Source organism: Scyliorhinus torazame, chromosome 4 (assembly GCF_047496885.1).
Source record: "Scyliorhinus torazame isolate Kashiwa2021f chromosome 4, sScyTor2.1, whole genome shotgun sequence".
In the NCBI taxonomy this organism is placed as follows: domain Eukaryota; kingdom Metazoa; phylum Chordata; class Chondrichthyes; order Carcharhiniformes; family Scyliorhinidae; genus Scyliorhinus; species Scyliorhinus torazame.
This window is the reverse complement of record NC_092710.1, coordinates 131,638,704-131,666,454: the sequence shown is the minus strand read 5'-3', so window position 1 is coordinate 131,666,454 and position 27,751 is coordinate 131,638,704. Positions and strand designations below refer to the sequence as shown.

General features: G+C 44.8%; 1 protein-coding gene across 2 annotated transcripts in view; it reads right to left on the bottom strand.

Annotated features, from left to right (window-relative positions):
- mcph1 (microcephalin 1) overlaps window positions 1-27,751 on the bottom strand; it is a 609,760-nt gene that overhangs the window by 384,099 nt on the left and 197,910 nt on the right. For both annotated transcript variants that reach the window (XM_072498602.1, XM_072498603.1), the window contains exon 12: window positions 4,865-5,027. In XM_072498602.1, the coding sequence (XP_072354703.1) occupies window positions 4,865-5,027 (163 nt within the window). The remainder of the gene's footprint in view (window positions 1-4,864; window positions 5,028-27,751) is intronic.

Here is a 27,751-nt window from a genome sequence, read left to right as displayed (position 1 = left end):
CCACCGACCGTAACGTGTACTTGCTCAACATCGTTGATGGCTACTCACGTTTTCCCTTCGCCATCCCATGCCCTGACATGACCTCGGCCACTGTCATCAAGGCCCTGCACAGCCTCTTCACCTTATTCGGTTTCCCCACCTACATCCAGAGTGATCAGGGCTCCTCGTTCATGAGTGATGAGCTGCGTCAGTTCCTGCTCAGCAAGGGCATCGCCTCAAGCAGGACTACCAGCTACAACCCCCGGGGAAACGGACAGGTGGAGAGGGAGAACGCGACGGTCCGGAAGGTTGTCCTCCTGGCCCTATGGTCTAGAAGTCTCCCAGTCTCCCGCTGGCAGGAGGTCTTTTCGGACGCGCTCCACTCTATCCGGTCGCTGCTGTGTATTGCCACCGAGATCCCTCACGGACGTATGTTTGTCTTCCCTAGGAAGTCCACCTCAGGGGTCTCGCTCCCATCCTGGCTGACAGCCACAGGGCCTGTCCTCCTCACGTGAGGAACCACAAAACCGATCCCCTGGTCGATTATCTACATGGCACATCTGCACGGGCGGCAGGACGCAGTCTCCCTCCGGGACCTGGCACCCGCTGGTTCCCCACCCGACCATCCACTGTCTACCTCCATTACCATCGCACCCGTGCCTACACCGTCTCCCTCTCTGTTGACGCTTCAGGAAGAAGAAGAAGAGGACGACACGCTCCCGGAGTCGCAGGTCTCGACACCAGTGCCCACACCACAGCCAGGACTGAGGAGATCACAGTGGACGGTTAACGCTCCTGATAGACTTAATCTATAAGTTGGCTTCACCCCCGCTGGACTTTTTTCTAAAATAGGGGGTGAATGTGGTGAACCACTGTTATTGTAGTTCCACTGTTGTTCCACTGTTACTTACAGCGCTGTATACATTCTCTGTTACTGTTTGTTCCATTGTTACTCACTGTGTCATATATTGTTGTTCTTCCGTGGCTCCGCCCCACTGGGAGTTGTATATATTTGACTGATCTGTAGCCCCGTCTCCAGTCTGGGTTCAGCAGCAGACAGGCTACATCTTAGAGTATTAAAACCATTACTTTGTTTCCTATAACTTGCCTCGTGTTATATAGTTATATATATCAGTTATATAGGGTACACATGACCCGGGCGAGGATGTGTGGATTCTTTCAAGGGGTGGCTGATGAGTTTGCGAAGTTTGGGCGAGTGCATATGAATCATGCGCACATATTTTGAGGTTGTGAGAAGCTGGCGAGATACTGAGAAGCGTGTTTAGGGCGCTATCCAAAATTGTGGGGGTGGAGGTCAGGCTGGACCTAATGGTGGCGATCTTTGGGGTATCGGAAATGCCGGAGTTGATGGAGGGGAAAGGGGCCGATGTTGTGGCCTTTGTCTCTCTAATTGACTCTAATTGAATCTTGTTAAACTGGAGGTCGGATACGCCGCCGGGGTGGCAGCCTTGCTGAGAGACTTGTATGACTTTCTCCGGTTGGAAAAAGTTAAATTTGAGTTGATGGGATCGGCGGAGTGTTTTGAGACATGGTTCATGAGGAACTGTTTGTCGCGGAGGATAGGGTGGCGGGGGTAAAAAGGGGAAAAATTGCACAGACTGTGGACTGAGAGGTTGTGGAGTGCGTTGTTGTATGTGTTTCTGTTTTTACACATGTTTGGAATAAAATATATATATATATTTAAAATTTGACTACTTCATGTCTTGCATTTTAACAACTGTCTACAGCCATCTGAATCTGCTGATTGAATTAACATGTTCAAGAATATGTCATCAACTTTATATTTATTTAAGGTCTTTGAACTGCTGCATTTCATCAAGACTTTTATTTCCTCAATAAAAATAAATTATTTTACCCTTGGGCTATAATCATTAATGTGATGTAAAGTTGTCAGTGGTTCAAAATATAATCTTCTTTCATTCGTATTAATAATTTCATATTCTTTTTAGCTAATCACTGCAGCTAATTGGAGCAATACTGTCTTCAAAGGCATGATGTTTGTATGGAATCATTAAATGTCACAGCACAGAAGATTAAAAGCATGCCATCTTTGCTGGGCTAATTTTTTCTCTGCTAGACTAAACATATTTTTTATTTGTTTATGTCGTGAGGGCATAGCTGGCAAGCCCAGCATTAGCTGTCCCCTGTCCTTGAAAAGGTGGTGGTGAGCTGCATTCTTGACTATTGCAGTGGGGAATGACATCCACAGTGCTGAGCAGGGCTTTGAAGGAACAGTGAAATATTTCCAAATCAAGATCGTGAATGATTTGGAGGGTAAGTTACAGGTGGTGGTGCCTTTGTGCAATTGTCCTTTGTCCTTCAAGGCCATGTTGAAGTGCTGTGGAAGAAGATTTGGCTGGTTGCTGCAATGCATCTTGTAGATGGTACACACTGCAACCATGCTGATGGTTCAGAAAGTTCATGTTTAACATGGTTGGTGGGTGTCCAGTGCAGCTCCTGCCATGCACTCCTGCACCCCTTATGGAACCAGGCTTGGTCCCCTGGTTTGATGTAATCGTGGAGTGGGGGAAATGACAGACTGTGAGATTATAGTTTATGTAAAATTCAATTTTGTTGCTGAAGACTCATTGGTGTCCAGTTTTGAGCTGCTGGATCTGTTCTAAATTTGTACCATTTAGCGCGGTGATAGTACCACAAAAACACAAGAAAGGTGACCTCAAAGTGGAAATTGGTCTTGGTCTCCACAAGGAATGTGGAATGCTCACTGCTAATAATACTGTGATGAACCTGCGACCTTGGTGAGGACAAGGTCAAATTGATTATCCCCTCATGTTGTTTCTCTCACCACCAGCCAAAAGGCCAGTCATTCTTGATGATGGTCATTGAAGTTCCCCTCCACAGTACATGCTATGCCCTTGCCACCCTCAGTGCTTCTTCTAAATTATGGTCAACATGGAGGAGTACTGGTTGATCGGCTGAGGGTGGGTGGTAGGTGACAATCAACAGGAGGTTTCCTTGCTCAAGTTTGACCTGATACCATGAGACTTCATGGGATCCAGAGTCAATGTTGAGCACTCCCAGAGACACTCCCTCTGCTGTATCTGAACTGCTGGTGGGACAGGAGATACCTAGGTATGATGATGGGGGAGTTTGGGATATCGTCAAGCAGTCGCTTAATTATTCTGTGTGGCAGTTCTCACAATTTTGGCACAAGTTCTCCGAGATACTGAGGAGGACGTTGCAGGATTAACTCAGCTGGATGTGTCACTCCTGTGTTGGCACCGAGATAGATGCTGATGTTTTGTTAAAATCCTGTCAGACTTTTTCAAAGCTGTTTGATAAAACTGAGTGGTGTACTTAACCATTTCAGAGGGCAGTTAACAGTCACGTGTTGACAAGTTTGGGCTCGGGCAGCATGTTTCTTTCTCTGAAGGACAATAGTGAACCAGATGACTTATGACAACAATCTAGCAGTTTCATAGTCTTCATTACTGCTGATTTATTTAATTAATTACATTTAAATTTCTCAGCTTCCTTCGTGAAATTTGAACTCAGTTGCTTCGGCAAACTCTGGCCTTTATTTAATTTGGGAAATTATGCCCTCTGCTGGCATCACTTACTTTCAGGCAAGAACAATTTTACAATCATGATAAAATCAGAGTTGGGTAACCTCTGTGAACAATCATTTTTCGAACGTCATGATCTAACTCAGTTCAAAATACAAAATCACACCTTGTATTTTAAACATATGTAGCATCAGCATTCCACTTACTGATTAATAGCGAAAAAATAATCATACTATTTGATATTTCAATCTCTAAATGTTTGAGACTGTTTGATAGGAAACTTGAGAAGTTAAAGGAAAATAAAATTAAGGATCAAATATAGTGGACATAAAATTCTTAAATAAGTTAGATTATTCAAAATGAGAAATTGCTAGGTTGGGAAGAGGTACTCATTGACCATCTAAGAAATCTTTGAAATATGATTTTTAACAGGAATCAGAATATTGAAAATTAACAAATATCCTGGCTGCAAAAAGAAAACGTACAGGATTTCAAAAATTCGGCCATGGAACGTGGGCCTCACAGGCTGTGCCAGCATTTATTACCCAGCCCTAATTGCCCTTGAGGGGGCAGTTAAGAGCCAATCACATTGCTGTGGGTCTGGAGTCACATGTAAGCCAGGTGAGGATGGCAGATTTACCTTCCCTAAAGAAAGGACATGGGTGAACCAGATGGGCTTTTACATCAATCGACAATGGTTTCATGGTCATCATTTTTTTTAAAAATTCCAGATTCTAACTAAATTCAAATTTCACCATCTGCAGTGGTGGGATTTGAACCTGGGTCTCTACAGCATTACTCTGGGTCTCTGGTTTATTAGTCCAGTGACAATACCACTACGGCACTGACTCCCCACAAACGAACAAACAGAATAACCAGAAAGCCATAGTGTGTAGCTGAAGGGAACGTAAATGACTTTTGAAGCTCTGTCCGAATTTAATCTGGCAATACTTAGAGTTATGGGACGGTGGAAGAAAGAAAAGCAAAAACACAAGGAAACATCGAAGGGAATCAAAACTTTCTTGGGAGTAAAATGAAGTAGGTAAATATATTTCTAGGGGGAATATCAAGGGAATTGGTATCGGCTTTTTGGAGCATTTCGACTATCAAATATTTAGATTACAACAGTTGCAGAAAGATGTAATGGTGAGAAAGCACAGCTTAGAAAAAGGAACTAAATCTAGAACAGCAGCATAAAGATGACAATTGTTTCAGCAGTAAGGATTTATTAAAAAACAGGGATGTCAATTCAAAAATACCTTTTCTTGCTAATTTCTTTTGTGGATGGATTTGACACAATTTAATGAAATATGGGTGATTCTGTGAGGTTAACTTACCCAGTCAAAGGACAAAATCCAGCACCCTCGGGCAATTCCAAACAAAACATTCAAAGTGCGTCGTGGGTGTCCTGCTATGACATGAGTTGTTGTTTCAGTCACTTGGTCTGAGAACAGAAAGCCACCTAGCTGTTTCACAATTTGAATTACAATGATCTGATTCCTGTTTGTAAAAGAAACAAACAAGAATATATGAAATAATACAATGTCAACAAATTGCCGTGAAATTTTATGAGGCGTTGACATGGGCCAACGGACTGAACCACATTGACAACGCAATAACAATATAATAAAGCATAGTTCATACAAATGGCCTCAAGTTTTAAAAATACACAACTTCAATTTTTAAACATGCACATTAAACAGAAAGGTCAAAGTGAATTTGTGTCAACAGATTTCCCATTGTATTATGCATGAGAAGGTCAATGATAAGTCATTTTATAGTGACAGGGAGCATTATAACATGAAATGCATTATTTAGTACATAATTTAAAAAAATTAATTCATGGATAAGGATGTCACTGCTGGGCCAGCATTGCTGCAGTCCATGTGCTGTCTTATACCCGTAGTGCTGTTAAGTTTGGAGTTCCAGGAATTTGACCCAGTGACAGTGAAGGAACAGTGGTATATTTTGGATAGTGAGTGGCTTGGAGGAGAACTTCCATGTGTTCCAATGTGTTTGCTGCCCTTGTTCTTCTAGATGGTAGTGGGTTTGGAAGGTGCTTTCTAAGGAGCCTTGGTGAGTTCCTGCAGTGCATCTTGTAGATGGTACACATGGCTGCCACTGTACTTCGGTGGTGGAGGCAGTGAATGTTTATGTACGGGGTGCCAGAAATCAGGTAGTTTTGTCCTGGACAATGCTCAGTCTCTTGAATATTGTTGGAGCTGCACTCATCCAGGTAAGTGGAGAGAATTCCATCACACCCCTGAGTTGTGTCTTGCAGGCTTTGGAGACTCAGTAGATGAATTACTTGCTGTAAGATTCCTAGCCTCTGACCTGCTCTTGGAGCCACAGTATGACTATGGCTACTCCAATTCAGTTTCTGGTCAATCATAACCCCCTGGATGTTGATTATGGGGGATTCAGTGATGGTAATGTCATTGAATGTCAAGGGGCAATGGTTAGATCTTCTCTTGTTGAAGATGGTCATTGTCTGGCACTTGTGTGGTGTGAATGTCACTTGCCAAATCAGCCTAAGTCTGCATGTTGCTCAAGTCTTCTTATTTGGACATGGACTGTTTTGGGATCTGAGGAGTCGTGAATGGGGCTGAACATGATGGAAGGAAGGTTATTGATGAAGCAGATGATGATGGTTGGGCCTTGGACACTAACCTGAGGAACTCCTGCAGTGATGTCCTGGGACTGAGCCACAACCATGTTCCTTTGTGCTGGGTATGACTTCAACCAGCAGAGAATTTCCCCCTTGCTTCCCACTGACTCCAGATTTACTCAGTCAAATGCTGCCATGATGTCAAAGGCAGTCACTCTCATTTCAACTCCGGTGTTCAGCTCTTTGTCCATGTTTGAACCAAGCTGTACTGAGGTCAGGAGCTGAGTGACCCTGACTGAACTCAAACTGAGCATCAGTGAGCAGGTTATTGGTCAGCAAGTGCCACTAGATTACACTCCTGATGACTACTTACATCAATTTACTGATGATCGAGAGTAGACTGATGGGGCTGTAATTGGCCGGATTGGATTTGTCCTTTGTGTGTACTGGACACATCTCGGCAATGTGCCACGTTGCTAGATAGATGTCAGAGTTGCAGCATTACTGGAACAGCTTGGCTAGGGGTGTAGCCAGTTCCGGAGCACAAATCTTCAGTACTCATGTCAGAATATTGTCATGGCCCATATTCCTTGCAGCATCCAGTGCCTTCAGCCATTTCCTGATATCATGTGGAATGAATCGAATTGGCTGAAAATTGGCATCTGTGATGCTGGGGACCTCTGGAGGTCCCCACTTCTATCTGAAGAGTGTAGCACATGCTTCAGCCTTAACTTTTGCACTGATGTGCTGGGCTCCCCCATCATTGGGGTTGGGTTATTTGTGGAGTCTCCTCCTCCAATGAGTTATTTAATTGACCACCACCATTCATGACTGGAGGTGGCAGGGCTGCAGAGCTTTGGTCTGATCCGTTGTTTGCGGAATTGTTTAGCTCTGCTCATCGCTGTTTGGCATACAGGTAACCTTGAGTTATAACTTCAGCAGATTGACACCTCATTTTTAGGTATGCCTACTCCTGGCATGTCCTCCTGCACTCATCATTAAACCAAGCTTGGTCTCTTGACTTGGTGGCATTGGTAAAATGGGGCTATGCAGGCCATGAAGTTATAGATTGTGGTTGAGTATAATTCTGTTGTTGCTGATGGCCCTCAGCGCCTCATGGTGGTCATTCCTACCAATATTGTGATGGACTGTGAGGATGGTAGTGGGATGGTGGAGCACAGGTGGGCCCGCGGTTGTTCATGGGCCCGCAGTTGTTCACAATTTACATAGACGATTTGGAGTTGGGGACCAAGTGCAATGTGTCAGAGTTTGCAGACGACACTAAGATGAGTGGTAAAGCAAAAAGGGCAGAGGATATCAGAAGTCTGCAGACGGATTTGGATAGGTTAGGTGAATGGGCTAGGGTCTGGCAGATGGAATTCAATGTTGCCAAGTGTGAGGCTATCCATTTTGGGAGGAATAACAGCAGAATGGATTATTATTTAAACGGTAAGATGTTAAAACATGCTGCTGTGCAGAGGGACCTGGGTGTGCTGGTGCACGAGTCGCAAAACGTTGGTGTGCAGGTGCAACAGGTGATTAAGAAGGCTAATCGAGTTTTGTCTTTCATTGCTAGAGGGATGGAGTTCAAGACTAGTGAGGTTATGCTGCAATTGTATAGGGTGTTGGTGAGGCCGCATCTGGAGTATTGTGTTCAGTTTTGGTCTCCTTACCTGAGAAAGGACATATTGGCACTGGAGGGAGTGCAGAGGAGATTCACTAGGTTGATCCCAGAGTTGAGGGGATTAGATTATGATGAAAGGTTCAGTAGACTGGGACTGTGCTCATTGGAGTTTAGAAGGATGCGGGGGGATCTTATTGAGACATATACAATTATGAAGGGAATAGATAGGATAGATGCAGGCAGGTTGTTTCCACTGGTCGGGGAAAGCAGAACTAGGGGGCATAGCCTCAAAATAAGGGGAGGTAGATTTAGGACGGAGTGTAGGAGGAACTTCTTCACCCAAAGGGTTGTGAATCTCTGGAATTCCTTGCCCAGTGAAGCAGCTGAGGCTCCTTCTTTAAACGTTTTTAAGAAAAAGATAGATGCCTTTCTAAAGAATAAAGGAATTCGGGGATACGGTGTACGGGCCGGAGAGTGGAGCTGAGTCCACAAAGATCAGCCATGATCTCATTAAATGGCGGAGCAGGCTCGAGGGGCCAGATTATCATAGATTATCATAGAATTTACAGTGCAGAAGGAGGCCATTCGGCCCATCGAGTCTGCACTGGCTCTTGGAAAGAGCACCCTACCCAAGGTCAACACCGCCACCCTATCCCCATAACCCAGTAACCCCACCCAACACTAAGGGCAATTTTGGACACTAAGGGCAATTTATCATGGCCAATCCACCTAACCTGCACATCTTTGGACTGTGGGAGGAAACCGGAGCACCCGGAGGAAACCCACGCACACACGGGGAGGATGTGCAGACTCCGCACAGACAGTGACCCAAGCCGGAATCGAACCTGGGACCCTGGAGCTGTGAAGCAATTGTGCTATCCACAAGGCTACCGTGCTAGATGGCCTACTCCTGTTCCTAGTTCTTATGTTTCCCTGCCCATGTTTGATCTGATGATGTGAGAGTTGAGGTTGAGGACTCCCTGGACAATTTCTTCCCGGTTGTATACCACTCTACCACCATTTTTGCTCGGTCTGTCCTGCCAATGGGATGGTGATGGCGATGTTTGGGACATTATCTGTCAGGTATGATTCTGTGAATATGACAGACTGTTGCTTGACTAGTTTGTGGCACTAGCTCCTAGATGTTAGTACAGAGGCCTTTGCAGGATCGACAGGGCCCTTGTTGCCTCAGGTGCTGAAATCGATGCTGAGTAGTCAGTCTGGTTTCATTCTTTCTCGCCTTGTTCGGAATGGTTTAATACAACTGAATAGCTTGCTCGCCCATTTCAGAGGGCATTTAAGAGTCAACTACAGTTCTGTGGGTGTGGGGTCACATGTAGGCCAGACCAGGTAAGGATGGCAGATTCCTTCCCTAAAGTACATTCATGAACCAGATGGGCTTTTTTTTTTTTATAATTGACAATGGTTTCATGATCATCATTTGGCTTCTTAATTCCAGATTTTTAATGAATTCAAATTTCACCATCTACCATGGTAGGATTGGAACCCAACCCACCAGAGCATCACCCTGGGTCTCTGGATTACAAGTCCAGTGATAAAAACACTATGCCACCACCTTTGCTGTCATATAGTATAATATTATAACTTGCCGTCATTTTGTGATTAAACTGGTTTATTGTCATGTGTATCGAGGTACAGTGAAAAGTATTGTTCTGTGTGCAGCTCAAACAGATCATTCCGTACATGCAAAGAAAATACATAATAGGGCAAACATAAAATACACAATGTAAATAAATAGATGCAGGCATCAGGTGAAGATGTGTGAAGAGATCAGATCCGTCCATCGGTGCATAAGAGGGTCGTTTATGAGTATGGTAACAGCAGGGAAGAAGCAGTTTTTGAATCTGTTAGTGAAAAGCATTCTCAGACTTTAGTACCTCCTGCCCAAAGCAAGAAGTTGGACGAGTGAGTCAGCCGGGTGGGAGGGGTCTTTGATTATTTAAAAGCCTTGTCCCTTTAAGAGGATAAATTTAAATGCTGTGAAAGGCAAACTCTGTTCTCAAGAAGTCAACTGCTTTTGGAGAACAAAGTTTGGCAAGCACTTGTAAATTCTGACCTGCATATTAAAAGAAATAAGCATTAAATTACTGCATTATTATGCTTTTGACAGTTTTGAAGTGTTATGTCAGAAGTGAGACACAAACATGAAATTTCAAGGAATAGCTGATCTCCTACATCATTGATCCTGGTTAATTGAATGTCATGCTGTTATATGGCCATTTGTTTCTCTCATTCCCTTTCACACATTATTAGGTACAGGAGGCAGATGTGGTCGATATAATTACGTTTATTAAGGAAGAGGTGGTTTCAGCAAGACTAACCCATCACCTGTGATATTTAAACTAGTGAAGACCCAAAGACATATAATTTAAGAGGTGCGCAAACAGAGTTACTGCTCCTGGTTTTAATTGTATTTCTAATTGCAATCTTACAGATCAATACTTCATCTTGCGGTTCATCGGGAATTTATAAATGTGGAATATATTCTGAATTTCATTCTTTACAACTAATAACGATTAAGGAGAGATTTAACAGAGGGATTCAAAATCAAGAGGGATTCAAAAGTAACAGGGATTTTTATACAGTAGATTTGGGAGAAACTGTTTCCACTTATAGGAAGGTCAATGATTAGACAACAGAGATTTAAGGTAATTGTGAAAAGCTCTAAGGGCAATGGGGAGTAGACTTTAAGGCAGCCAATTGTAATGATGTGAGGGGTGCTGCGTTAAGATTCAGTAGTAATCTTCAAAAGGGAATTAGATATATACTTTCAAAAGAGACATTTATTGGGCTATGGGGAAAGAGCAGGGGAATAAAACTAATTGGACAAGTTCTTACAAAGAGCTGTCAGAAACAATGGGCTAAATGGCTTTCAGTGCTGTAAGATTCTACGATTAAAGGGCTAGTGTTGCTCATGAAAATGGGTGCAGTAGATGAGTGAAAGGACGAAAGCCTTGCATTTATAAAGCACATTTCACGACCACCAGACATCTCAAAGCGTTTTATACCCAATTAGTACTGTTGAAGTGTGATCACTGCTGTAATGCAGGAAATGTGACAGCCAAATTTGCTCACATCAAACTCCCACAAACTACAATGTGATAATGGCCCAATTATCTCTATGGATGGCGTTGATTGAGGAATAAATATTGGCTCATACACAGAGGATAACTCCCCGGCTCACGTTCAAAATAGTGCTTAGGGCTCTTTTATATTCACCAGAGCAGGCACCTCTGCACTACACTGCAGTGACAGCGGTGATTTTTTTTTTTGCTTGGAACCTTATGACTCAAGAGCCAAGATTACTGCCAACTGAGCTATGTCTGACACACAGCTGACACGGAGACTTAAAGTGAGATGGGAAGTATATGAAGAGCTTTAAAAATATTGTTCATGGATAAAGGATGGGAGGTCAGTCTGGAGAGTGTTGGAATAGTTGACACAAGCATGGATTGTAATGATATGCAGTAACAGCGTATATAACAAGTAATATAATAATAATCTTTATTGTCACACGTGCTAACCATTGTACTACCGTGCCACCCATATAGACTCCGACCAGTAGGTGTCATGGAAGAGGGACAAGACACTGGCACTGGAGAAAAGCAGTCTTGATCAGAATTACAGAAGCTGTTAGTAGCATGGTAAAAAGATTTACAGTTTGATTCGCAATAGTTTAGTTCACCCACAGTTTATTCAACATTAAATAACTAGTCTTGAACGAGATGTTCTGTTATACACGGATTCATTTATCATAGTACACGAACATAACATGGATAAGGGTTTTGGTGGTGGCAGTTGATGAAGTAAGCAATGCTGCAGAGGTAAAAGGAAGCAGTCTTCACGATGAATAATATGTGGCCTGAAAGCTCAGTTCAGAGTCATACAAGACACCAAGGCTGAGGATGGTCTGGGTCAGTCTGACTGTGTGCCAGGTAGTGGAATCAATCAGTGGTAAGGAAATGGAAGGTTGTACAGTGGCTGAAAACAATAGTTCTGATCTTCTTGATGTTATGGTGTAGTTAAAAAGCAGTTCATAAATATAGAAGCTAACTCAGCGTCTAGGGATAATGTTACCATGTGGCTGAGGAAATGAAACCAGAGCTGGGCAGCACGGTAGCACAAGTGGATAGCACTGTGGCTTCACAGCGCCAGGGTCCCAGATTCGATTCCCCACTGGGTCGCTGTCTGTGCGGAGTCTGCACGTTCTCCCCGTGTCTGCGGGGATTTCCTCCAGTTTCTTCCCACAGTCCAAAGACGTGCAGGTTAGGTGGATTGGCCATGATAAATTGCCCTTAGTGTCCAAAAAGGTTAGGAGGGGTTATTGGGTTACGGGGATAGGATGGAAGTGAGGGCTTAAGTGGGTCGGTGCAGACTCGATGGGCTGAATGGCCTCCTTCTGCACTGTATGTTTAAGTTCTATAAGTCATTGCAGGAGATGCACTGACAATATTGGAACAGATACAAGTGGAGCCATGCAAGGCTGGACCATGCAGAGGAGAATGACATGATGGATTGTATCAAATTCTGCAGGGTAGGCAACCTGATCATCGTGCTATCATCACACCGAATATCATTGGTGATGTTAGCCAAGGCAGTTTCATGCTGTTGACAAGGAAGAAGGCAAACTGAAGAGAATTACAAGCTATATTTGTATAGCTTCTTTCGCACAATAAAACATCCCAAGGGGCTTCACAGAGGCTTCATAAAACAAATTATGACACCAAGCCACGTAACAAGATAATGGGTAAGGTGATGAAATGCTTGGAAGTAGGTTTTAAGGGGGAGCTGAAAAGAGAGAGAACTAGAAAGGTTTAGGGTGGATATTCCAGAGCCTACGGCCCAAGCAGCTAAAAGAATGATGAATGCCCGAGAGGCAAGAATCAGAAGAGTGCAGGTGATTGCCTGCAGGAGATTACAGAGATAGCGAGGGCTGAGGCCACAGAGCAATTTGAAAAGAAGGATGAGAATTTTAAAATTGAAGCATTAACCAGGAACCAATGTACATCAGGGAGCATAGAGATGGTGGGTGGACTGACTTGGTGCAATTTGGACACGAGCAGCTGTGTTTTGGATGATGTCAAGTTAACAAGGGAAGATTGTGAGAGGTCTGCCACAGTCATGTGCCATGGTAACAAAGCCGCGGCTGAGGGTTTCAGTCGCAAATTAGTTGAGGCAGGAGAAGAGATAATCAATGTTACAGAGTTGGGATAAGCGATCTTAATAGTTCTGCAGGTTAAGTGGTTGAAGCTCATATCAGGATCAAATACAACTCCAAGGTTGTGAGGTCTGGTTCAACTTCAGACAGTTGCTAGGAAGAGGGACGGAGTTGGTGGCAAGGGAACAGAGTTGGGGTATTTAACTCGAGGAAATTACTGCTGATCTAGTTCTTGATATTGGACAAGCAGACTGACAATTTGGACACATTGAAACATAGAAAATAGGAGCAGGAGGAGGCCATTCAAACCTTTAAGCCTGCGTCGCCATTCATTATGATCATCCAACTCAGTAATCTGTTCCCACTTTCCCCCTATATCTTTGGATCTCTTTAGCCTCAAGAGCCATATCTAACGCCTTCTTGAAAACATACAATGTTTTGGCCTCAACTGCTTTCTTTGACAGTGAATGCTGTAGGCTCACCACTCTCTGGTGAAGACATTTCTCCTCATCTCAGTCCTAAATGGTTTACCCCGTATCCTTAACTTTGGACACCTGGTTCTGGACTTGCCTACCTTCAGGAACAACCTTCCTGTATCTACCCCGGTCTAGTCCTGTTAGAATTTTATAGGTTTCTATGAGACCCCCCTCATTATCCTGAACTTCTGTGAATTTAATCCTAACTGACTCAATCTCTCCTCATACATCAGTATCACCATCCCAAGAATCAGTCTGGTAAACCTTCGCTGTATTCCTCCATAGCAAGTACATCCTTCCTCAGGGAAGGAGACCAAAACTGCACACAATATTCCAGGGGTCGTCTCATCAAGGCCTTGTATAATTGCAGCAAGATATCCCTGCTCCTGTACTCTAATCTTCTCGTTATGAGAGCCAACATACCATTTGCCTTCTTTACTGCCTGCTGCATCTGCATGCTTACTTTTGGCGTGGCGCACAAGGACACCCAGGTCTCATTGCATATTCCTCTCTCATTCTATAATCATTCAGATAATGATCCACCTTCCTCTTTTTGCTACCTAAATGGATAACCTCACATTTATCCACATTATACTCATCCGTCATGCATTTGCCCACTCACTCAACATGTACAAGTCACCGTGAAGCATCTCTGCACCCTCCTCACAGCTCACCCTCCCACCCTACTTGGTGTCATCACCAAATTTGGAAATATTACATTTAGTTTAGCTCAGTTGACTGGACAGCTAGTTTGTGATGCAGTATGAGGCCAACAGCGGAGGTTCAATCCCCATATTAGCTGAGGTTATTCATGGAGGCCCGACTTCTTCACCTTGCCCCTTGCTTGTGGTGTGGTGATCCTCAGGTTAAATCACCACCAGTCAGCTCTTCCCCTCAAATGGGAAAGCAGCCTATGGTCATTGGGACTATGGTGACCTTACTTTCCCATATATTGTTGAGAAATCTTAATTCTTTACCCGTCAGTCTGGCCTCAATAAAACTCGAGATGGATTTGCAGGCATAGCATTAGTTATTTTTATTTGACTTGCAAGTCTGACTCATTTCACACAGACACAGAACGCATGCTGCCTCCTGCATCTCCGGAATCGAGTGAGTCTGTAGAACAAAGAAATCTCTACCAATACATTCAAATGGCATCAAGTTTCACATACACGATTCCCATAGGTCATCCTATACCCCTCCTGACCTGGCCATACATCCTAATTGGCTCACTTCTTATCCCTTCCTCTGGCCCCTATTACCCAGCATCCTTTTCTCCTCCTTAGCTGGACACCCCTCCCCCTTGCTTTGCCATGCGTTCTGAAATCCTTTGTCTGTGAACTAACAGAATCAGACCGGCCTATATCTACATTACAGTAACTAATATCTCTAAAGTAACTATTTTATATCACATTCGTCATTGTGAATAGCTGGGTTGCAGCACTGATCCCGGTGGTATCCAAGAAGTCATTGCCTGCCATTGGAAAAAGACCCATTTACTCTGACTCTTTGTTTCCTGGCTGCTAACCAGTTTTCTATCAAATCTGAATACACAATGCCCAATCCCATGTTAATCTCTTATGTGGTACTTTGTCGAAAGCCTTCTTAAAGTCTAAATAAACCACATCCACTGGCTCCCCTTTGTCAACTCAACTAGTTACATCCTCGAAAAATTCCAGTAGATTCGCCAAGCATGATTTCTATTTCGTAAATCCATGCTGACTTTATCCGATTCTGCCACTGTTTTCCAAGTGCTCTGCTATCAAATCTTTTGTCATGGACTCTCGCAATTTCCCCATGACCGACGCCTGGATGACTGGTGTAAAATTCCCTGTTTCTCTCTACTTCCCTTTTTAAATAGTGGAGTTACATTTGCTACTCTCCAATCTGTAGGAATTGTTCCAGAGTCTACAGAATCCTGGATGAGAGAGAGTGAGGGGTTGAAAGGTGATGCTGAGTTAGAATTGGATGTTGTTGGCTTACATGTGAAAACTGGCATTGTTTTCAGATTATTTCACTGCGGTACAGCATGTAACTGAGAAATGGGATGGGGTCAAGGCAAGATCCTTGGGGAACATGGAGGTAACTGCATGAGTGGGAAGAGAAGCCAGAAGGATAAAGCAAGAAATGTGCACACAATAAAAAGGGAATAATGTATTCAAGGATCATGGACAAGAGGGAGAAGTTACAGATCGGGTAATTCTTGAAAGGAACCAATATCCAAGTGAATTTTTCGACGAATGCAAAATGACCTACATTTAGATAGGATAAGGGCCAGTGATAACAGAGGAAGCTATTAACAATTTTGACAAGCATTGGGCCAAACATTTACCTCTGACCAAAGTGGTCACACAGTGATAAGTGAAGGTCAGACAGGGTCCGTGAGAGGGAGGCAGCTCTTTTTGAACGTTAGAAGGGTATTGAACGTGGTAATGGCACCGGCGGAGGGGTAGGAAACAGAGGTGATTGTGGCATTGGACGTTGAGAAAGCTTTTGACCGGGTAGAATGGGGGTACTTGATGGCAGTTCTGGAGCGGTTTGGGACAGGACCAAGATTTGTGGACTGCGTAAAGCTACGATATAAAGAGCCGAGGGCGAGCGTCTGCACAAATAACATCAGCTCGAGGTACTTTTCTCTCCACCGTGGGACTAGGCAGGGCTGTCCTGTATCCTTCCTGTTGTTTGCACTCGCGATTGAGCCGTTGGCCATCGCATTAAGAAGTTTGGGGGTATGGAAAGGAATAGTGCGGGGGGGGGGGGGGGGTGCAGGGCATATGGTGTCCTTGTATGCTGATGACTTGCTGTTATACATGTCGGAACCGAGTGTGTAATAGGAGAATATTGGAGCTGCTTCGAGTGTTTAGGTCTTTCCCGGGGTACAAATTAAATCTAGACAAGAGTGAGTATTTTGTGGTGTCTTGGTCAGGGGTGGGGGCAGTGCTGCCATTCCGTAGGGCAGGGATTCACTTTAGGTACCTGGGGGTGCAGGTTTCTCGGGAGTGGGGGAGAGGGGGCTCCGTAGGTACAACATTTCTAGTTTGGTGGGGAGAGTGAAAGCTGATCTGGCAAGGTGGGATGGTCTCCCTCTGTCACTGGCAGGTCAGATACAGGCGGTTAAAATGAACGTGTTGCCGCGATTTCTGTTTATTTCCCAATGCCTGCCGATTTTGCTGCCAAAGGCATTGTTTTTAGAGAGATTGATGGAATGTTGACCTTGTTCATATGGGGAGGGAAGGTGGTCAGAGTTAGAAAGGTGCTACTACAGAGAGGAAGGCAGGCAGGGGGTTTGGGTCTTCCGAACCTGATGTATTATTACTGGGCGGCGAATTTGGATAAGGTACGGAGCTGGGTGAGAGGTGTTGATTCCCAGTGGGTCAAAATGGAGGAGAGTTTGTGTAGGGGGTCGGGATTGAAAGCACTAGCAACAGTGCTGCTCCCAATGGCCCCGGGGAAATACTCAGGGAGTCCGGGTTCGTTGAGCTTCGTTGAGAATTTGGAGGCAGTTTTGCCAACACCAGGTTGGGGCCAGGGTCAAGGGAAATGCCGATTTGGGAGAACCACAGATTTGAGCCAGGGAAGTGCGACGGAAATTTTTGCAAATGTGAGGAGAAGGGGATTAAGACACTAAAAGATTTGTTTTCTCGGGGGTCGGTTGGCAAGACTGAAGGAGCTGGGAGTGAAGTATGGGATGGAGCAGGGGGGAAATGTTTAGATACATGCAGGGTTGAGATTTTGCCAGGAAGGAGATGCAGAGCTTCCCGGTGGAGCCGACCTCCACATTGCTGGAGGAGGTACTGACAACAGGGGGACTGGAGAAGGGGGTAGTATTGGCGGTTCACGGGGCTATTTTGGAAAAGGAGAAGGCACCACTGAAAGGGATCACAGCAAAGTGGGAGGAAGAGTTGGGAGAGGGTATAGAGGAGGGGTTCTGGTGTGAGGTGCTCCAGAGGTTGGAGCTGATAGAGCTGAAGGTGGTATATAGAGCACACCTCACAAGGGTGAGGATGAGCTGGCTCTTTGAGGGGGTAGAAGAGGTGTGTGAATGTTGGGGGGGGGGGGGGGGGGGGGGTGCAAACCACGTTCATATGTTTTGGTCCTGTCCAAAGCTGGAGGGTTACTGGAAGGAGGTTTTTAGGGTAATCTCTAAAGTGGTGCATGTGAAACTGGACCCGGGCCCTCTGGAGGCCATATTCGGGGTGTCGGACCAGCCAGGGTTGGAACCGGGTGCGGAGGCAGATGTTGTAGCCTTCGCCTCGTTGATCGCCTGAAGATGGATCCTGTTGGGATGGAGAGCAACCTCTCTACCCTGTGCCCTGGCTTGGTGGGGGGACCGGTTGGAATTCTTGACTCTTGAGAAGGTTAAGTATGAACTGAGGGGAAGGATGGAGGGGTTCTACAATTCATGGGCTTTATTCATTATGCACTTTCAAGAATTGGTTAACATCAAACATTAGTGGGAGGGGCTGGTGTAGGGGGGGGGGGTGGAGGATAAGCCAGGGCTAAAGAGCTGGCTTTAAAAGCAGACCAAGGCAGACAAACAGCATGGTTCAATTCCTGTACCAGCCTCCCCGAACAGACGCCGGAATGTGGCGACCAGGGGCTTTTCACAGTATCTTCATTTTAAGCCTATTTGTGGCAATAAGCGATTTTCATTTTTTCAAATACATTTTTATGAAATGTTCACAGTTGGTTTTGAAGCAAGGACGTTGGGGTTGCTGCTCTAGACAGCAAGACAGAGGATGTTGAATGAAGAACATAGGAAAGTCACACATTTCCAGCCTGAGGTGGAAGCAGGGGAAAAAGTTGGCTTAGATTCAGAAGAAAAAAAGATGGAGGTCAAAGGGCCATCTGAAATAGCATGTGTTAGGAGACACGAGGATGTGGAACGGGAGAACACATAAAAGGACTTGGGTTCAGATTGCAACCAATATGCAAATATGGGCAAAGATAAATCAGAGACTTCATAAACAAGACTTGTAAAATTGGGCATTAGTCCACAGAGGAGGAGCTAATGAGTGGACGTAGCCAGTCCTGTGTTCACGTATAGACAGACAAGGCAGATTGCAAGAGAGATGACATAGCCTGGAGCCCAGAAAGAGAATGGGAGAAGTGTGGAGTCAACTGAGGAATGTGTGAAAATACAAGGCAATCTTCCAAATAAAGCATTTAAATCCTTTATAAAGAACAGCTGCTTGAACACAGAAATTGGATGGGAACGAAGAATTCAAGAAGTAATGTATCATGTGTGCTTGACAGTATCAAGCAAAGGAATTCAGCTGGTGATGTTCAACTATAACTCACATTAGATGAGAAGGCTAATTAGTCGGCTCAGTGACTCAGCAAGAAATTTTGGGAAGGATAGAACACTTCCCTGAACCATCAGGAAAAAAATGGTTTTGGTGCAGGGAATGCTGCTGCTCGAGGACCTAAATATTAGAAACCAGAAGAACTGGCTATGCTAACTGGGTTATAATTTTCTGGAGAAGAGAATGAGTATCTCAGGTTTGGAATCTAATTTCATAATAATTCTGGCAGAGTGTAATATATTAACCTCGCACAAAGGAAGAAGTTTGTGGCTGTTGGAGGTCAATCATCTCAGTTCCAGGACATCACTGCAAGAGTTCCTCAGACTCGCATCTGAGGCCCAATCATCTTCAGTTGCAGCATCAATGAGCTTCCATCCAATATAAGGTCAGAAGTAGGGATGATCGCTGATGTTTGGACAATATTCAGCATCATTCGTGATTCCACACATACTGAAGCAGTCCATGCCCATATGCAACAAGACTTGGGTAACATTCAGGCTTGAGCTGGCAAGTAACATTTTCACTAAAGAGGTGCCTGGCAATGACCATCTCCAAGAACAGATGCTCCCACCATCTCCCCAGTTCCACAAACTGAAGACTTTCAAAACTGTTATAATTTTATCACTGCCGGTAGCGGCATGTAGGTGGAAGTTGTGCGTTGGGTGACACCTGCTCGAGACTTTTTGGATTTTAATGCCTGGTACCAGGGGCAGTTTTTGATCAAACCGGTGCAGGAAAGCATACGGAAGATGGAGAATATTAAATACCAAGAAGAAAACTGCTGGGAAGAAGGGGGCAAGAGAAAGTCTGCCGTCGAGTGAACAGGCCAGCCCTGCAGTAGGAAAGATGGCGGACTCTGGATCGCTGGGTGGGGCCACTCCCTTCACAGTGGAAACACTGACCAAGGTGATTGACGGAGAATTCGAGAGGGAGTTCAATAAGCACATGGAGGTGCTCCGAAAGGAGATGATGGCTGCGATGAAGGAGTGGGTGAAGATGGCAGCATCATAGACATCGGCCGAGGTACGGGAACAAGGAGAGAAGTTGAAGGGGGTGGAGGAAACTCGTCGCAGCACAGTGACAGTGAGGAGCTGCAGAGGGTGGCGGAGGCTAACAAAGAACTCATAGTCAAGGTGGAGGACCTGGAGAACAGGTCAAGGAGACAGAACTTACAGATTGTGGGCCTGCCTGAGGGGATGGAGGGTCTGTGGCCGACTGAGTACGTCACGAAGATGTTGGCAGAGTTGTTGGGGAAGGGAGAAGAACTCTCCTAATATGAGCTGGACAGGGCTCATCAGTCGCTCAGGGTCAAGCCGAAGCAAACGAGTCACCAAGGGCAGTTATAATTTGTTTCCACAAGTTTTGCGTGAGACGAAGAGAGAATGAGTTGGAATTCGAATATAGCAAGACTTTTCTTTCTCTCTTTTTTTCAAATTTAGAGTACCCAATTCATTTTTTCTAATTAAGGGGCAAGTTAGCGTGGCCAATCCACCTAGCCTGCACATCTTTGGGTTGTTGGGACGAAACCCACGCAGACACGGGGAGAATGTGCAAACTCCACACCGACAGTGACCCAGAGCCGGAATCGAACCTGGGACCTCGGCGCCGTGAGGCAACAGAGCTAACTCACTGCGCCACCGTGCTGCCCGAATATACTAAGACTTGATAGTGGGACTGGCGGGCAGCCTTTGGATGGGTGAAGACGGCACTCTACAGTAAATGCGCAGTCTACCCAGCGAAGTTGAAGGTGACCTACAATTCGAGAGACTTCTACTTTGAAACGGCGGAGATGGCGGAGGCGTTCGTGAAGGCCAGAGGATTGGGACTGAAATGAAAGATGGGACTGGGATTTGGATTGACAGGATGGGGACTGTGCGTAGCCGTTAGCTTTCATTTTGGGTTGTTTCTTGTTCGGCATTTGTGAGGGCAACAGCTGAGTTTTTGGGTTGGTTGAATGGGAAAGGGCAGTTAGCATTTGTTATAGTCTACCAATTGGTTACAATTATATAGTAAGAAGTCTTACAACACCAGGTTAAAGTCCAACAGGTTTGTTTCAAATCACGAACTTTCGGAGCATTGCTCCTTCCTCAGGTGAATGAAGAGGCATGTTCCAGAAACATATTTATAGACAAAGTCAAAGATGCACGACAATGCTTTGAAGGCGAGCATTTGCAGGTAATTAAGTCTTTACAGATCCAGAGAGAAGGGTAACCCCAGGTTAAAGAGGTGTGAATTGTCTCAAGCCAGTTGGTAGGATTTCACAAGCACAGGCCAGATAGTGGGGGATGAATGCAATGCAACATGAATCCAAGGTCCCAGTTGAAGCCGTACTCATGTGTGCGGAACTTGGCTATAAGTTTCTGCTCGGCGATTTTGCGTTGTCGCGCTTCCTGAAGGCCGCCTTGGAGAACGCTTACCCAGTGATTAGAGGCTGAATGCCCTTGATTGCTAAGTGTTCCACGACTGGAAGGGAACATTCTTGCCTGGCGATTGTCGCGTGATGTCCGTTCATACGTTGTCACAGCATCTGCATGGTCTCGCCAATGTACCACGCTTCGGGACATCGTTTCCTGCAGCATATGAGGTAGACAATGTTGGCCGAGTTGCACGAGTATGTACCGCGTACCTGGTGGGTGGTGTTTTCACGCGTAATAGTGGTACCCATGTTGATGATCTGGGACATCTTGCAGAGATTGCCATGGCAGGGTTGTGTGGTGTCGTGGTTGCTGTTGTGAAGGCTGGGTAGTTTGCTGAAACAATGGTTTGTTTCAGGTTGCGTGGTTGTTTGAAGGCAAGTACTGGGGGTGTGGGGATGACCTTGGCAAGATGTTCGTCTTCATCAATGACGTGTTGAAGGCTGCAAAGATGATGTAATAGTTTCTCCGTTCCGGGGAAGTACTGGACAACGAAGGGTACTCTGTCGTTTGTGTCCAGGGTTTGTCTTCTGATGAGGTCAGTGTGGTTTTTTGCTGTGGCGCATTGGAACTGTCGATCGATGAGTCGAGCACCATATCCCGTTCGTACGAGGGCATCTTTCAGCGTCTGTAGATGTCTGTTACGCTCCTCTTCGTTTGAGCAGATCCTGTGTATATGGAGGGCTTGTCCATAGGGGATGGCTCTTTAATGTGTTTACGGTGGAAGCTGGAGAAGTGGAGCAGGTATATGATAGCAACAGGGTCGCGAGAGGAGGGATTGGTGGCACTGACGAGTGGATATGGCCCCAACTGGGAATATGCGGGATTTGTGAAGAGGGTGCTGGGTGCTGTCCCGGATTTGGATATCCACGCGTTGATAGTGGAGGGGGGGATTGGAATATGGTGCACGAACCAAAGGGGGACATGTCTCAGCCGCACTCATTGACCCAGTCAGGGTGGGGCAAAGGTGCTGCTGGGCTTATGAGGGAGATGGGAGGAGTGGTGTTATGGGTCAGGGTTTAGCGAACCCTAAATGTATCATGGAGATCACCTGACCGATAACGTTTAATAGATTGTGGTATGGCGAGCACACGATCCACTCTATAGGCGTGGTACAGCAGAAATGGAAAAGTATTTTTTAAAGCAAAACAATGTTTATTCTATGAACCTTTTTAATCTTTGTAAAACATACAGTGAGCATCTTAGCAACCATCAATTCAAATACAACCCCCAAGAATACAACACTAAGTAATCCTTAATAACTTCCCAAACAACATCCAGGAGACAAAGGAACACCTTTTAACAGAAGCACATTAGGTTCACATTCACTACAGAGAACATTTATAAATCTGAATTCACCAAATGATCAAGAGATAGTCTTTTCAAGGCAGAGAAATCAACAGTACACCTGCTCTATCTGGCTCCAGCTCCAACACTGAAAACAAAACTAAAACACATCCTGCAGCAAACAGGCTAAAACGAAAGTAAAAAGCTGACAGACAGCACAGCTTCACCCACTCTCTGACATCACTGATAACCATCCATTTGTTAAAAGTACATTTCTTAAACACCCATTTGTTAAAGGTACATTTCTTAAACACCCATTTCTTAAAAGGTACTCTCACATGACACCTCCCCCAAGAAAAAAAAACCCCATCAACTTCAAGATGGTTTCATTTTTCACCTTTTCATCATCCTTTAAGAAATGCACACAGTAAATATACTTTTTAGTTTCAAAAAACAACACACGCAAACAGATATAATAATATAGTCTATTTGTTCTTCTTCCTGCAACTGAAACTCCTTCTCGATTAACAGTCTCTTTGAACAAGAAGGTCTCTGCACGAACCATCCATTTCTCTATGCCTTGGCATTTCTGTTTAAAGTCAGATACTTTAGTTCAATCTGATCACAGAGTCCCTTGTAATTCTCCAACACAGGAGCATTGGATATCACAGCTTTCAGGCAGTCAAATGCCTGTTGAAAGTCCACTGCCAACTGAAATTTTCGACGTTTCTTCAGCAGGTCCATCAGTGCAGCAATCACGCTATGAAACGTTTGCACAAATGTTCGATCAAATCCACTCATGCAAAGAAATTGCATTATTTCCCTTCGTCTTGAGGGTATCGGAAACTCCTCAATAACTATTGGTTTCACATCCTGTGTGACCATTCGACCCTGTCCGATTATATGGCCAAGGAAAGTGACTTGTGCTTTTCAAATGCACTTTTGGCTAAGTTTATCACCAAACCCGCCTCCTGAAGTCGATCGAATACCTCCATCAGATGTTTCAAATGTTCTTTCCATGTCTGGCTGAAAATTACCAGATCGTCAATGTATACCGCACAATTGGGTAATCCTGAAACAACTTGGTTAGTTTTTTTTTTAAATATTTTTTTATTCTACATTTTCACATTTTCCTTCAAGAATTTACACCCCACCCACAAACAGTAAATGGTAACAAATACAAAATCAATTCCCTTAACAATAGCAATGATCCCATCCTCCCACCACCCCAAACAATGGCCCACCTGTCAATATATGCATCCAATAAGCCAAACCCTCCCGCGGTGGAAACAGAAAACAAAGGAGAAGAAGAAAAAGGAGTCCGGGACCGCCTATGGTCACCATTGACCTAAAGAATCCACTCCCCCACCCCCCCTACACTCAACGCCATTCAGCCTCTGAAAGAGTACCGTACATGATACCCAAGAGTTGTACACCCCCCCTCCCCCCACCAAGTCTTCAGCTCCTCCTGTCCACTCCCTCTTGTAAAACTCCTCCCAACCTCGGTTCCTTTCCCCCAAACTTTCCACCCCGGCTAGACCACTTAGACCCTGTTCTGCCAGGCTCCGATGGCCGCAGCCCCTCGCCCCACCTCACTCCCGTTCAAGGCCCCCGCCTGGGTCCCTTTCCCCCTTGCCCAGCCCTAGGAAAGCGCAGAGATCCCCTTTTAGCACACACACCCCGCATATCCACCTACACCCCAAAGAGCCCTCATTTCGAGTGAAAGTCCCATCCCTTCCCTTGTCCAAATATATACAACATTGGCTCCTTTAGCCCCTACACCCGCACGCAGTGAAACAAAAAAGAAGAAAATACAGTCATGAGGTTACATCGGCACATGGCCATTTCTCAATTTGTCAGTTCTGTCACAGTCCTTCTGCCTTCGCAAACTTCTCCGCTGCTTCCGCCGTTCCAAAATAAAAGTCCCTGAGCTTATAAGTCACCCTCAGCTTCGCTGGATATACAATGCCGCACTGCACCTTGATAATGTACAGTGCCCTCTTCACCCGGTTGAAGGCAGCCCGCCTCCTCGCCAGCTCCACCGTAAAGTCCTGGTATACACGTATACCAGTTCCAGCCCACTGCACCACCCGCTTCTGCTTGGCCCAGCTCTGGACCTTCTCCTTCACACTGTACCTACGGAAGCACAGAGTCACTGCCATTGGCGGCTCATTCGCCTCTGGTACAGGCCTCCACGACCGATGAGCCCGATCCAGTTCATATCGGGAGGGATCCTCCCCCTCCCCCAATAGTTTTGCCAGCATCGCGGCAAAATACTCAGTCGGCTTTGGTCCTTCAACTCCTTTGGGCAGCCCCACAATCCTCAAATTCTGTTGCCTGGATCTGTTTTCCAGGTCTTCCATTTTTCCTCGCAGATCCTTATTGGTGTCCATCACCTTCCGCATCTCCTTCCCCATCGAGGCAAGTTGATCACCGACCGTGCTGCAATAACATCTCCTCCACTTCCTTCAGAGCCTCCCCTTGCTCTCGCACCTCCGCCACTGCGCTCGCCACCGCCGTCATCACCGAGGAAATCGCCTCCTCCACCAGCGCACTCAAAACCTCCCTCATCTCCTTCCTCACCGTCTCCATGCATTTTGCAAACTGCCTTTCGAATTCCGCAGCCATCACCTTAGTTACTCTTTCAGCTGTAAGCACTGCGGCCTCCCCTGATGCTCCAGCCTCAATTTTCTTTACTGACCCCGCGGTGACCTTTCCACTCCACGGGCTTTCAGCCGCTTTTTTCACGGCCGTTCTTTTGCTGGTCTTCGACATTCCCCTCCTCTGTGCTGTCTCACGACTTTTACTGCCTTCTCTGGCCCTAGGACCGTGCGTTAACTCCAGACAATGCCGTTCCCGAACGGGAGCCCTCCAACGCGCGGCTGCCTCCCGCCCGCCGTCACCGGAAGTCCCAAACAACTTGGTTAGTTAACCGTTGAAATGTGGCTGGGGCGTTTTTCATGCCAAATGCCATAACTTTGAATTGGTATATATCATCTGGAGTCACAAAAGCTGAAATCTCCTTCGCCCTTTCGGATAAAGGTACCTGCCAGTAACCTTTAAGTAAACTCAGTTTGGAAATAAAAGCTGATTGTCCCACTTTCTCAATGCAAGCCTCCAAACGTGGGATAGGATAAGAGTCCGTTCTTGTAACTGCATTAACCTTTCTATAGTCCACACACAACCATTGGGTATCGTCTGGTTTCGGTACCATCACTATGGGTGAGCTCCATTGGCTGCAACCCATTTTAATTATGCCATTTTTAAGCATACTCTCAATCTCTTTGTTAACCTGTACCAATTTTCAAGGGTTAAGTCTGTATGGATGTTGTTTGATTGGAACAGCATTTCCCACATCTACATCATGTATAGCCATTTTAGTACTTCCCAATTTATCTCCACAAACTTGCCCATGTGATATCAATAACTCTTTCAGGTCAGTTCGTTTTTCCTCTGGAAGGAAACTCAACAATTTATCCCAATTTTTAAGAACATTCTCATTTTCCAATTCAATTTGAGGTATGTCAAATGCACAGACAACTGGATTTGGTTCGTCACTTTGAGTTAGAATCATTAAAAGCTCCTCCCTTCCCTTTCAAAGTACCTTTTAAGCATATTCACATGACACACTCGGTGAGTTTTCCTTCTATCAGGTGTTTTTACCAAAAATTCACCTCATTTAATTTCCTTTCAATCTGATAAGGTCCACAAAACCTAGCTTTTAAAGGTTCACCTACCACTGGTAACAATACTAAAACTTTATCCCCACAGGCAAAACTACGAACTTTGGATTTCTTGTCCACTACCCGTTTCATCACATGTTGTGCAACATTTAAATGCTGTCTCGGCATTTCACCTGCTCTATTTAATCATTCCCTAAAAACATAATCCAATAATGTAAGTTCTGATTTCTCACTCACCAATTTTTCCTCAATCAATTTCAGTGGTCTTCTTACCTCATGACCAAAAATTAGTTCAAAAGGATTAAATTTGGGTGACTCATTAGGTGCACCCCTAATTGCAAATAGTACGAATGGAATTCCTTTATCCCAATCCTCTGGATAATCTTAACGATAAGCCCTAAACATTGTCTTTAATGTCTGATGCCACCTTTCTAACACTCCCTGCGATTCTGGATGGTACGCAGTTGATTTTAATTGTTTTATTCCTAAGCTATCCATAACTTCTTTGAATAACCCGGAGGTAAAATTTGATCCTTCATCCGATTGTATTTCTGTGGGTAGTCCATATCTCATACAGAATTTAAGTAATTCCTCCAAAATCTTTTAGCTGTAATATTACGTACTCGAATGGCCTCTGGAAACCTAGCAGACACATCCATTATCGTAAAAAGATATTGATTCCCACTTTTCATTTTAGGAAGCGGTCCTACGCAATCAATTAGGACCCTTGCAAAAAGTTCCTCAAATGCTGGAATGGGTATTAAGGGCACTGGTTTTATCACTGCTTGAGGTTTCCCTATCATTTGACATGTTTGATATGATTGACAAAATTTAACGACATCTTTATGTAGTCCAGGCCAATAAAAATGTTTTTGGATTTTAGCTTGAGTTTTCCTTATTCCCAAATGACCTCCCAATGGTACCTCATGTGCAACTCACAACACCGCCTTTCTATACCCTACCAACAATACTACTTGATGAACTTCTGCCCACTTTTCATCCGCCTGCATATGTAAAAGGTCTCCATTTTCTCATCAAGCCATCACTTTTACAGTAATAACACTCTGGTATTCACTCACATTCCTCTTCCGAATATGCTTTCTGATACATCCGTTTTATTTCTATATCTTTCTGTTGCAACTCCGCCAATTTTCCTGAACTAAAAATATCCGCCTCATCCTCCACCTGTTCTTTTCCAACCATCTGATCAAAAATCGTTTCTGATAATTGCACTTCATCTTTATCTTCACTCTTTGATTTCTCCTCTTGTCTTAACCTGTGACTTTGCGACCTTGTTGCTACACAATCCGGAAAAATCCCAGGATATTCGTCCTCCAACACTTCAGTTGTCTGGTTTTCCACTGGCTTATCAACCACAGTAGGCATCACTCCCACCTGCGATACAGCTATATCATTACTCAAGATAAACTGTATTCTTGGACAAGATAGTTTCTCTATTACTCCTACTACCACGTCACCACTCTTTCCTTATATAATGGAACACTGCTCCTCTCACCCTGAATTCCACATATTACCAACTTTTCTGGCAACATTCTTCCCAAACTACTTAACTCCTCATCTCTTACCATTAAAGATTGACTAGCTCCCGTATCTCTTAAAATTGTGACTTCTTTACTTGCTCCTCCT